Source organism: Aquila chrysaetos, chromosome 2 (assembly GCF_900496995.4).
Source record: "Aquila chrysaetos chrysaetos chromosome 2, bAquChr1.4, whole genome shotgun sequence".
Taxonomy (NCBI): Eukaryota; Metazoa; Chordata; class Aves; order Accipitriformes; family Accipitridae; genus Aquila; species Aquila chrysaetos.
In genome coordinates, this window is record NC_044005.1 from 57,038,567 (window position 1) to 57,051,654 (window position 13,088).

Below are 13,088 nucleotides of genomic sequence, written 5' to 3' on the forward strand. Positions count from 1 at the left end.
AAACCTTACTAGCGAAGTTAAATATTTGTCTCATAAGGCGGCAGCTAAAGGTCAGAGATGTAAAGGAAAAACCCTAAGGCTTTCTGAGAGAATTTTACTTGTCCCAGATCTCTCTTTCTGGCCTCTTCTCTCTCCAAAGAAGGAAGTTTTAGAAAAGAACGAAGCAAGCTTGGCCACCTTGAGAACTGCTCAAGCAAAGAAGGCTGTGTGTTCAAAACTGTCCTCGCTTCTATTATTTCTAGTATAAAACATGAAACGTGACAAAAGATCATTTTTGGTACTAACTCGTTGTGCTCGTTGTCTTCAAGGCTGTCAAAATTTCTGACTTTCAGGGACTCTTGCTCTTTTCCCATTACAAGACTGTGACTTGCTGTACAATTGACTTTCATACCAGTGCTCACCTCCTCCCATCTCCTGCTCAAGCGCTGCTTTCATGCAGAAGACATCCTTCCTCCTCTGAGCATGTACACAGCTTGTGAAAGGGAGTCCTGCTTGTTTGCTGCTAATAAGGTCTGATAACCAGCAGTACCTCAGACAACACAATCCAGTACCCCAAACAGAGTGAACTGTGGAGGGGTGAAGAAAGAGGTGAGAGCAGAGGACATGTTTACGGAATTGCTGCCCTTTAGTGGGACACAGAGGCCACGACCAGAGCTGCTCAGCCACGCTCTGAGCATCACTGTGCAGGCAGGAGGGCAGCGCGGGTCGCTTCCCTGCACAGCAGTCCCATTCAACAGTTTGAGCTGAAGACAGCAAATGGGACTGGATCAGTATGGGTTTTCTCTGCACCTGCTACCACAGTCATAAGGGATTCATGTTTTGTACAAGGCCCGTGGACCATCTAGCCTGGTTCAAGAAAAAGACGGCACGACTGTAATGGCCATCATGCAGCAAGGCATCTGCAGAAGAAATCACCGCCTTGGTCCCTGAGTTATGTCCTTAAATAGGAAAGCTTATACACACTGAAAAACATTTTTTTCTGTGCCACAGCTATCTAGAAAAAATTATTCCCCTGTCTATGTGCTGAAAGAAAGCCTTGAGTAGGTATTTGAAAGAAATCTATATTATTGGATATAATTAAGTCTCATAAAGCTGTAATGACTTTCTGAAGGATAATATTCCCCAGCTGCTTCTCAAAAATTCATGAAGGAATAACCTATTTTAGGTAATAAAACGTGTGTAAGAATCAAGGTGATTCTGAGTGATCATTTACCTCACAAGCTCGCAAGTGACATCATTGTCAGAGAAAACATTACAATCTCCTCTTTACGATCTACCATAAACACATTTCATCTGCAGTTAAAATACAGTGAAAGCCCAGTATTGGCCTTGCTTGGCTACTTGGAGAAGGATTCCCGTGCTTCAGTACCTTCTGGTACCTCAGCTGCCCCCTTTTACAGGCAGAGCTGGCTGGTGCTCCCCAGATTTTGTTGTCCGCTGTTGAAAACTGCTATCAATACAAGTTTATTCTTTTCTTCCAAACACAATAGCCTCTCTCAGTCTGTGCTATTACCCTGAATATTTGAACAAAAACCAACCAAGGCTCTCACAGCTGTTCCCCAGGTACTAATGGCCTGAAGCCATAAAGCTCCTACCTTGTGCTAATCTTACAAGCTAAGCAACTTTGGGTTGGTTTATATTTGGTAAGAGACCTCCAAGTGCTGCAGGGAAAAAGGTTGTCAAGTAGCACTCCTTCCTCTGGGGTCCACTAAGTCATCACAGGACAATTATGGTGGGGTTTGGTCTCTCTAGTGAGGTATTAAGCCAGGGCAAGGATCCCGTATAGTCTTTAAAGACCCCATTACCTCTTTTTATTACACTGACATTAGATCATTGTTCAGGCTAAATTCCAGTTTGACTAATCACGTTGTACCTGCCAGACTGCTTCTCTAATTGCAGAGCAGGTAAATGTAGACAGAAGGACCTCAGGTGGCTGACTGACTCTACCTCCCTGCCCTGAAGCACGACCAAGGATACCTAGACCTTCCCTGTGTGGATACCCCAAGTTCACATTTTTCTCGGCAGTCTTTCCACTGCTTACCCAACCGCAGAGTTAAAAGATTTTCCTAATATCTTGCCTGAAAAATTAAGCCAGTTACTTCTTGTCCTACTTGCAGTGGACCTAGGGAACAATCGGTCATTATGCCCTTCAAAAAAAATTATTTTCTTTAGTTTGAAGAGTCTTGGCACACTTCTCTCAAAACCTCCTTTTCCCTATTCAAAACAAGTATCATTTCTGCCAGGCTTTCCCTGCAGGCCTGCCTTCCTGCACCTCTTAATGCCTTTTTCCTCCCATTGAGACTCTCTCCAGTTTGTCTTCCTGTTATTAAAGGAGGTGCCCAGAAGTAGGCACACTCAAAAGAATAATCAATACCCAGCTCTTCAGCACTGCACTCCTCTGCAATGGAACCACAGCTGCAACCCACGTTCATCAAAGCTAGGACGCTATTCAGTCCTCGCCACAGCATTTAAAGAACAGTGCTGCACGCTGTAAAGCTTGTCAGGTCTGGTACACAGGCGAGGTGACTGGAATAAGCTCTGGATTTAAATTCACTAGGAGATCCAAAAGGCTGCCTTGACCCATGCTGCTGCCCCAGCAGCTCCGTTGTTTTGGCTCAGCCTGGGCAAATCTGCTCCTTTAAACACAGCCTGATGCGACTCGCTGAACAGCTTCCAAAGCCCTGTCGCGTTAAACTTTGCTGTAATGTTAAAACATTGCTCCAGGCATACATAATGAATAAACTGTTATAAAAGTTAAGTCCCAATCCAAAACAGACCAGCTATTACACCATGGGATATGGAAAGACAGATGGATACACTTGACTTCAGAATAACCAAGTTTTCTCCAAGAATTTTGGCTCCTGCTCATCAAGAGGCAGAGTAACTTCCTATTCAAGTAGTACCCAAAGTTTACCAGATTTTTAAAGATGTGAAGTCAGCTTGAAAACACTATGTATACAAATAGGCAACGAAAACATCTGATACTTTTTTTTTTTTTACCAGATTTGTAGAGAATTAAAAAAGACTCTTTGCATAAGCCCTACATATTGCTGACATAAACTTAAGTAGCATTGTCATTTTTAAATTAAAAATCGAACATAAAATTTAAGCAAAACCTTAGCAAAAGTAACGCAAAATTGCATGAGGATAACTTCAAAGCTATCACTCCAAAATAATTTGCAGGTTTCAATTACATTGACCATGAGACTGTTATCAGTCATTACTGCAGAGAAGCAGTAACCTCTCGGAAACAGTTGCTATTTAAAGAAAAACAAAACCTGCAATCCAACAAGCAACAGCAAAGGACAAATAGTCTGTACTTACAAAGAACCAAATACACATGTATACAAGCGTAAGTAATGCCTATAAAAATATAACCTCACAAGGTTTTTCTGTTTTAGGCAATGATACTTCATGTTTCAAAATACGTTTTTAATCCCAGACAAAATACAAACGGGCCCAGCAGCAAAATCTAACTCTTAGCTTTTAATCATTGAAGGCAAACATTTTTATATCCCTAGATATAGATGAAAGAGCATCCAAAATAACATCAGGTTAACTTCAGCAGTGTACCACACTCCCCACCTTTGGACAGCCACAACAACAAAGTGATTTCCAGCTGATATTACCATTTTCAACCTAAATTTAGTATTTTGCTTGTCTTCTAGCAGGCACACTTTCAGAAGACACACCCATGGCTGCAGCCTCAAGCATCTCTCCAAGCCTAACTTCCAGGAGTCCCCCACTGCTACACCCATGCAGAAAGCAAGACCCTGAACCTCAGTTTTTAGGAGACACATGGCCACAGCACTTGCTGCATCAGCAAGCAGAACTGCAGGAACTTAAAACACCTGCCCAGACTAACATCGGCCTTTTTTCTTTCATGCATAACCATATAAAACATTTTTTTTCCCCCCTCCTCCTCCATGGAAATAAATCTGCCCAGAAGGCAAAGGACTCCAGCTTTTCTTAACCAGACTCTCAGAGAGGGCTCCACCCCATTTCAGCGCACAAGAGCCAACATAAGCTTGTCATTGCAATCATCGTGATAAGAATTTGCTGTTATTTCAAATTCCACATGCAACAATTTTTACTTTTTTTTTTTAATTTACCGTCACACCCTGCAATAACATTTTAAAACTCACCTCACGTGTCTGCAGCACTATGTGGGTGCAGACCTCACTAATACCTATTGCAAGAGCAGGTACACATGGCAGAATTTGTGTGTTTCCATGTAGCTGGAGTTTTTATCTGCTGCATATGTTACCAGACCAGTGCTTAACACAACCAGAGCGCAGAATCACAGTTTATAAACATAGTTGGGCATTTTATTAGCAGCAACACAGTTTTAAGGACTCCCACCAATATACAAATGGGATTACAAACTTCCATTTGCTGTACATTTACAGCGCAATATATGACTCTTCCCATTCTTCAGATGACCATCATATACTCTCAATGCCGAATTTTGTTTATTATTTGTCAGCAAGAGCAGCAGCATCTGCTCTTTGGTAGGCTCCACCGGGAGCAAACAGCTGGGAGCAGCATGGCTCCCAAAAGCACCAGAACAGGCAGCTCCCAGAGCTGTCACATAGCTAAATTACTTTATTTACTTCATTCCCTCCTGCTTTCAGTCAGGAATTTTTATGCATGCATCTTAAGGCACAAACAGACACTTGTAACCTTGGTGGCCAAACCCTCCCTCTGCCGCACAGTCACTCTCTCCGCTGACGGAGATTTACCAGCGGTCAGGAAAAGCCCACGACTGCACAAGCAGTTTCCTGCAGACGCAAGGGCCATTTTTGGATGAGTCTCCATCTTTCCCATCCTGTCTGGGTCTTTTCTCTCCCATTCTGGTACTGTTGGTTGGTTGACTGCAGTTGTGCTTGGGAAATAAATAACACAACTCTGCTTCAGGAAACTGTATAGTGATCCAAAGTAGGCATAAAATAATTTTCCTGCATGTTTTTGCCATTTTTTTATATGGTCACAAAGTAGGATATTCAACTAGACCTATGGAAATACACTGTTCATCAGTCTTCTGCATTAATTTGGTGATGTAAGTGTGAGCAGAGTTATAACCAAGTGGCACTAGGAAAACACAGCGAAGTTTGGCCCCACTGATTTTTCATTACTGCCATCCTGCTGGCTCACATATCGCAACATATTCCAATACCACCACCACAATCAGCAGCGGGGGGGGGGGGAGGAACCTACCTGAAAGCCTCTGCAGGCTTCAAAAACGGACTGACAATGGTTTTCAGGCAGACAGAAGACATGAAAGCGCACAAAACCCACAGCAAAAGGCAATCCCAACCTGGTACCGCAGGGAGCCCGTCTCTCTCCCCCAGGCAGCATTTACACACACCAGCACACTGCCCCAGCAGCAGTTGGATGCTGCTGCCTTTCTCCAGAAGCCACGGATCACCAATTTAAGCAGCCTTTTCTGATAAGAGCCCCCGTCTTGTCTTACAACGGCCTGAAGTGAAGTACAATGTTTCCTGATGGAAAAAATTAAAATAAATCACCCTTTTTTTGTTTTTAGCTATCATGCATGATCACCACTTGCACAAAAAAAATGGCAGTACTCAGACCACTTCTACTTTATTTTCCCATCACTTTTCCCCCCCTACATTTTTATTTAACAACTCTATTTCAAAACCAGTAATTCCCAGAATTTCAGTCCCACTATCCCCAAAGCCTTATCTTCACTTTAAGTAGATTTTTCTTAGCCTGAAGCAACATGCTCAAGTCAAATAGCTGAACGTGGAAGACACGCGATGGTCTCAAACTTAACCTGGCAACTCCACCCTGTATTATATTTACTAATATTTTTCACTTGACTTAATTAGCGGCATTCAAATGAGACCTCAGCAGCAACGTGCCCAACACCACAAACCACAGTGGTGATGTTTCACACATTTCACCTGGAGACTCACCAAAACATACCATGGGCTTTCCAGAGCCTCGAGCTCTCTACCACCACAAGGCGCTGCCAGTTCTCCAGTACGACGAACTGCCTCTCCTGATGCTACTGCTCCACTAGGATTTCCTCAAAAATCATGAGACAAATCAGGATATGCTTTACTGTTGCCTCCTGTGTTTTGATGTGTTGTGCCATGCTTAGCACATGTTTTCAAGAAACTGCCTGAATCCACATGATTACAATTTTCCACCCCCCCCCCCCCCGTGAATGCTGAAATTCTTGCATAATTACAATCACTTAAAAGTTGGGCTTTAGGAAAATACCAAGTAACATGGCACTGACAACAAAACTCACAAACTGACACTGTAATATCTAGATGCCTCAGCATGGTATCAGACCCCACGATCACTAGACATTTGCTCAGATGGTGGTTTGGACGATAGCAAGAGGTCTCTTCATCAAGGGAGTCTGAGCAAACCCAGATAAAGCTTCAGTGTAAGGACAGGAGAAGGTTTAGCCATTCCACAGATAACTGATTTTATTCTTGTCAAGGCAAACATCAGAAATAGTTATTCACTTTGACCAGCAAGGTGGTCCCATCTCTAGCAAAATCCCATTTGCTCCTCTTCACGGTCATTCCAGCCTCTTTAAGTACCTGCACATCTCCACACAGACCGTTACTACTGCACCCTGACAGCGGGACCTCAAAATAGATGACAAGCTACTCTGTCCCAGCCTCTTCTCCCCCTGAAAGACTGCCAGGAAAACTCCACAAAATAAACGTTGGAATTTCCAAGTGATGCCGGAGACAGTGGCACCTGCCAAAACCAAAGATGTCACGGAACTTGTTGAAGAAGGCAGCGTCCCGCTGCTGGTCGCCCATGTGGCTAACAGGGAGGGGTGGGAGAAGTCAGTACTGACGCTCCTCACTCTTGGTGAGCTCCAGATACTAATGATGGTCCTCACGTCTCCAAAAGGCTTTACAGTCATTACCACGCCTGAACCTAATTACAGGTCCATTTACCAACTCATTAACTGACTCATTAATTCTCACACAGCCCATGTCTTAGAAACATTTCTTGCCGGCCTTCAGCGAACGAAATGGCTTTCAGATGCCAGGAATGCCAAGGGCCAGGGACCTTTCTGGAGCTCGCTTCAGCCTGCTGAGCGAGCTTGGTGACTCCAGGTCAAGGCCACCTTTAGAATCATAGAATCATTTAGGTTGGAAAAGACCTTCCAGATCGAGTCCAACCATCAACCATGCCCACTAAACCGTGTCCTGAAGTACCCCATCTACTCGCTTTCTGAACACCTCCAGGGATGGTGACTCAACCACTTCCCTGGGCAGCCTATTCCAATGTCCGACAACCCTCTCAGTAAAAAAATTTTTCCTAATACCTAACCTAAATCTCCCTTGCCTCAACTTTCCAGACCGAGGCCTGACCTCGTTCAGCCCCCGCAGCGGCGCACCCCACCTCTCCTGTAGCTGAGCACCACGGCTCCCAAAATGTCTTGGCCGCAAGACGGGCACCTTCCTAGGAAGCTGCCACCACCTCACCTCACCTCACCTCACCTCACCTCACCTCACCACCCTCCAGTCACCCCTTCTCGGGCGCCAGCAACACCTCAGCAACGAGAAGACCCACATCTGCCAAGCGGGGCTCCTGCGGTCGGATGTCCCCCCCCGGCCACAGAGCCCAGCCCCGACCGGGTCGGCACGGGGACCGCAGGAGCCGGGTCACCCTCGGCTCCGCCTGTCGCGACACGGCGGGCCCTCCCCCCCCCTCACGCAGACGACACACCGCCCCCGGCCCGCCCTACCTTCCTGCGGCGGCCGCCCGGGGGCCGCAGCGGGCAGCAGCCGGGCGCGGCGCTCCCCCGCCGGCCGCTCCGCACGTAGGTGACCCGCCGCCTGCCCGCCGCCGCCGCCGCCGCCGGGTGCTGCTCCGTGCCGAGGGCCGGGGGGAGCGCCCGCCCCGCCGCCGCCGCCGCCGCGGGCGCCCGGGGCTTCTCCTCCGGGCACCAGGATCGCCTCATGCCCAGCTGGAGGCAGAGGAAGAGCGCGGCCGAGAGCAGGCAGAGGCGGAAGGCCGGGCCCCGCCAGAGCGGCCGCTCCTTGGGCATGGCGGCGGGGGCTCGCCCTGCCCGCCGCTGCCGCCGCCGCCCCCCCGCCCCACCGCAGGGCTCATGCCGCCGGCGGGCCGGGCCCCGCGGCCGCCGCCGAAAGCGGAGAGACCCCGCCCCGAGCGGGGCCGGCCGGGGAGGGGCCGCGATGCCCCCGGGACCCGGCGGGGGCTGCGGGGCAGCCGGGGGGGGGGGGGGGGCCGGTCCCACGGGGCGCGGGGCAGGCGCTCGCCCCTTGCCGTGGAGTGTGCCACGCGTGGGTGTCACTCCCGTCAGGCGCCCAGACCCCGGCTGCCCTCGCAGGCCGGGCCTAACGGGCGAGAACTCCCCTCCCTAACTGTCACATCAACCCGTCTTTACAGGGTGGAAGTGTATTCACCTGTTAATGTACGTTGGTTCACATTATCCACTGTGACGCCACGAGGTAGTGGAATTTCTCTGGAGACTTGGGTATTGCTCGTGCTTAAGTAAAACAAACTAAAGGACAGCCCGGCCCTGGAAGTAAGGACTTCGCTTCTCGGAAGGTTAGAGCTGTCCGTGAAGGATAAAGGATACCCCCGGACAGCCAAGGTAACACCAGCACCCTAGCCCCTCTGACAGCTCTTCGAAACCCTCCCGCTATCGTCTGGTGTTACACATAAGCGACTCCAGCAAGGCTGACTCCGGGGACATCTGGATCAATAGGCAAGCAGCAAGAATGCTGCAAAAATAAAGTCGCTTTGCAAAGTTTTACTATGATTAGTAATCGGTACTGCGGGTGTTAGTGATCAGTCAAATCGTGTCGGACCTGAACGTTTGAAGGCTATGAGAACCCCGCGTGAAACCACGGTTGGGGTGCCCCAATTTAGCTGGGACACCTCATGCGCATGAATAACTCTTTGAAGTCTATATTTTGCGTCCTAGCCTCTCCCCTCGGTCGGCACAGACCTGCTGCGAATTTTCATGACACATCCTTGGTTTCACCCGTGAAGGAAGGCTCTGGGTGAGCCGAGCAGGGCCGAGAGGCAGTGCAGAGGACAGATGTCCCGCTCACCTCTGCGGGAGCACACAGGGCCTTTTATTCTCGCAACGGGGACACGCTGCACAGAAATACAAAGTGCACAGGCCGGCTTTGGTCTTAAGCCGCCGGCGCTAAGCCATCTGTGAGCAATGAGCAGGTAGTGGTGGTTGGTGGGATTTTCAGCAGCAGGAGCCGCAGGTGGAGAGACGTGTCGGCGGCAGGAGGCAAGCTCTGCGGGAGCCGGGAGGAGGGCGATGGCAGCCAGTTTGCAGCACATGCAGCTCAGTGAGTAATCAGTACGTTCTCAGGCGGGATGTGCAGGACACGGGCGCACAGCTACTCCCCGTTTCTTTGCCGAGTAGGGGAGAGAGGTTGTGACTCTCGTCCCCTGCGTGCAGCACTGTGCTTCCAGCACCCCTGCCTTGTCCGCTGGCAAGGGAGAGGCTTTCTGCGCTGAGCTCCTTCTCCCTCTTTTCCGCCGTCCTCTTCCCGGCAGCAGCCTGAACCTCTCCTGTCTGTTCACAGCCTGGGGCAGAGCCGGAGCTGGCTGCTGCTGGGGGAGCAGGTCAGAGAGGAGCACTGGGAGAAGTGGAGCCTGCCAGCAGCCGAGCAACCAGACCTGCTGGCAGCAGGATGGAGGAGCTGCACGCAGGAAGATAAGGGAGGGAGCAGTGATTTTTCTGCAGAAGTGGGATTTCAAGCATGGCTCCAAGCACAGAGGCGCTGGCAGGCCAGGTGCATGCTCCCTTGCCATTTAAACATTGCTATCCTCTTTTTTTAGGCAAACTATTCTTCTAAATTAGGTTAAAGCAATTCCATGGTTGCTTTAAACCACCCTAAATGCAGGCTCCTCTTGGAAGGGGGTAGGTGGCAGTCCTGCCTGCCATTCCTGTAGCAGGAAGGGGACCCCTTTGTCCTAAGCTAAGTGAAACCGGGGCAATGACCCAGAAAAAAGCTAACTCCAGAAAAACTCTATCTGGAGCAGTTTCCTAATAGACCTGGACACCCTTTTCAGTACCATCCTGTCTTTTGGTCAGCCTACAGCCAACACGGGGCAGCCTCTGGGTGGTTTATGCCTCAGGGGAAATGCAGCGCAGATCGGAGCGCTTCCCCTGCCCCTGCTCAGGGGTCCCTGTCCCTCCCTTGGGCAGGCTCTGGTGCTTGCCACAGGGAAGCGAGTTGGCTCTGGCAGCTGACCTGTCTGACAACCACACGCTTTTCCTCTGTTTCCAACCTCCTTAGGTGGCTCACAAGTGGATCAGAGAAGCCCTGGTGCTAGCGCGAGGGAGGAACACATTTGTGAGGGCAGAGGGAGAGTGTGGCTGCAACAGCCACAACTGGCATCAGCTTAAGAGACGGGCACCTGTCTCCATCCGTGAGCATCTCCTGGAGTTCATCAGCAGAAGGTCACTCGGGCAGGCACGGGGCCGCCTGGCCATCACTTTGCTCGTCTGTGTGAAATGGCATTGTTCATCTGGAGGATGGAAGCAATGCCGCTGCTCAGGGAAGAGAGGTTTAGACATACGTCGAGTACGCTAAATGCAGGGATAGATGTGACAAGACACAAGACTTGCAATACTGCTAGCCAAAATCGTTATATCACAAAATTCTTAGCACCAAGGTTGTTTTAAACTATCAGCATCTGGTCAATAAATAATGGCCTTTGAAGGTCCTATTAAAATAAAAGTTTGTGTTTGTATGGTTATGGAGAAAATCTTAAAGGCAGGAGTATAAAGGTCAAGACTCAAAAAGTATATGGTGCCCAAATACATTTTAAAACTCTCTCTTGAAGTTTGATCCTTGAGAAATCAAAGCTTTCCTAAAAGCTTGAACAACACATATTCAGATAAAAGAGGTCTAACTGAGCAGAATAAAAACCACAAGGTCTTTCTTCGTTTTAGCATCGCAGGTTCATTTGTTGTTCTTCTCTCATTGTATAGCTTCAACAGAAAGCTCAAATACTTGAATCCAGCTACTCTTCTTGTCATCGCTGAGCTGTAACTGTAAATGCTGACCTTGTACGAGACATTCCTTTCCTTAGAAAGCTGATCAGCCCCAATCTGTAAGCATGCTAGGAGTGGTCCTGATAAAGAACAGTTCACAAATTTAACTCGATGTTTTCATTTTGCTTTTGTGTTTTAACAAAGGATTGAATTTCTCATGCTTGCCCCCCCATCTCTTTTGAATGTAAGTCTCCCCGTTTAAAACACAACAGAGGGTTTCTAAAGTTAGAGAAAAAGGGAACAGTGGTAGAGAAGGACCTCAGAAAATCTTGGGAACAATGAGAAATCTTATCTGGATTAGCACGAGAATCAATGGACATTAAGATAGTACCTTAAGCAGTCTTACCTCTCCATTTTAACAAGTGTATTATAAACTAATTTCTTCCCCCAGGAATCAGCTGCAAAGACGCCTGTATGCAAGCAGTGCCTGTTAAGAAGAAAAGCAAATTAAAATTGCAGCATAACGCATGCAACTCCAGTTCAACTCAAATCACCTTTTCGAGGTGATTGCTGGTAAATACAGCTTCTGCAAAACATGCCCACTCTTTGAGTCAGGCAGCAAATGGCCTCCCCTCCCCGTAGTCCCCAAAGCAAGATGAATAGTGTTAGAGGAACACATAACATGCCGCATCCAACAGAGCGCAAAGTACTGCCATGTAATGCAAGAAGTAACCAAAACAGTGACTCTGAATATGAGCATGCAATTTGTACTGAGACCAGCGAGCATTAAGCCCTGATAACCAAAATCAGGTATCGGTCCTACTGTATCTACTTTTTATGTAGGTGCCACAGATTTCTACAGCTCCCTTCATGTCTCCAGGAAAAGTCTTTAAAAATGTAAAATTCCTCCTGCATTTACAAATTTGTCTATGGGGAGAGCACAGTGCTAAACCTCTGGAAGGAAAAAGTTTAACATCAATGGAAGTTCATTGCTTCGGTGCTGCCTTTGCTGCTTATAAATTACATCTTGCCTGGAAAGTTGTTGGTAGCAAAATCTCTCCTTTGCAACAGTTACTTAATGTTGATCTCTCTTATGGCCATTTTCAGTTCAAACATCTTGCCCACTGCCATCCATCTTCTGCCTCCACCCACTGTCAAGGCTTCTGTTTATCTTCTGGCTAGTCAAAATGCCTGCCCAGATCTGTGCAAAATTAAACCCCAGGCAGCAAAAACACTACTGGGAATTCCCTGGATTCTCCAAGGACTGTTAATGGAACATTCCTCCTACAAAATGAGTAAACAAATAAAAATGCTCTTTTCGACTCCACTTAACAACGCCGCTGGATTTGGTATGAGCCACGTGCCACAGTCTACAGGACAGAGCGAAGGAAGACTTTTTTCCTTCTCCTCCCTCCTACACTCATGGCTAACGCTTTGAAAACTGGAGTGATGTTGTTGCCGTGCCCATGAAAACAGACAGGTTTTGTGTAGAAACTTTCACAAGGTCATTTTAAAAGTGGCTACATGAAGAGAAGCACGGTGTGTCCTTCCCCAGAGAAGGTGCGTGTGCCTCTGATCCTGAGTCTGCAGGAGTCAGAGCTTTGGTCCAGGCCTGTTTTATCGCCTTGCACATTTACGTGCGAAAGCTCTGCCATAGCCCTGAGGAACCTGGGATGATCCCCAGGTGGCTTCTCAGTGATGACTTCGGTGCAAGCCCGGTCTCACTTCTGTTCCTTAAACCTGCAGCTGGAAATCCTGGAAATGTTTCTCGATGCACCAAATGACAGACCTCCCGGGAGCCTGCACGCAGCCCAGCAGCTCTGCAAGGGAGGTACAGCCCTTACTCCTTCCTGTGCCTTAAATCCCACTGAAAACTCAGAGTAAGAATCTCTTTCTGTTATCTTTTAGATGTTAGCAATGGAGAAGTAAATTGGCCGCATTGGTCTATTACCCACTTACCGCTGCTGAGAAATACGTGTCTGAACAGCTGTCAGGGCTAAAGCTCAGCTGCGTGGATCATCAAAACCACTTCTCAGCTCACCACTGGTAGGTTGGAAGATAACAGCTAAAAAAACCCATGTTCATGCAGTCTCCC

The 13,088-nt window shown here is 48.2% G+C and overlaps 1 protein-coding gene and 1 long non-coding RNA gene across 3 annotated transcripts in view; both read right to left on the minus strand.

Annotated features, from left to right (window-relative positions):
* The window catches only part of METTL24 (methyltransferase like 24), a 49,133-nt gene extending 40,970 nt beyond the window's left edge, over positions 1-8,163 (minus strand). The window contains exon 1 of one of the 2 annotated variants that reach the window (XM_030002583.1): positions 7,748-8,163. In XM_030002583.1, coding sequence (XP_029858443.1) covers positions 7,748-8,050 — 303 coding nt within the window. In that variant the 5' untranslated portion in view covers positions 8,051-8,163. Of the gene's footprint in view, positions 1-7,509; positions 7,529-7,747 lie in introns of those variants that run through there. The other variant, XM_030002589.1, reaches the window with a different exon arrangement.
* Positions 8,164-10,802: 2,639 nt separating this feature from the next.
* On the minus strand, positions 10,803-11,626 carry LOC115338668. The gene is made up of 2 exons (XR_003922494.1): positions 11,400-11,626; positions 10,803-11,133 (listed from the first exon to the last, which is right to left on the minus strand). It is a non-coding gene; the product is annotated as an uncharacterized LOC115338668 (long non-coding RNA).
* Between the last annotated feature and the right edge of the window lie 1,462 nt (positions 11,627-13,088).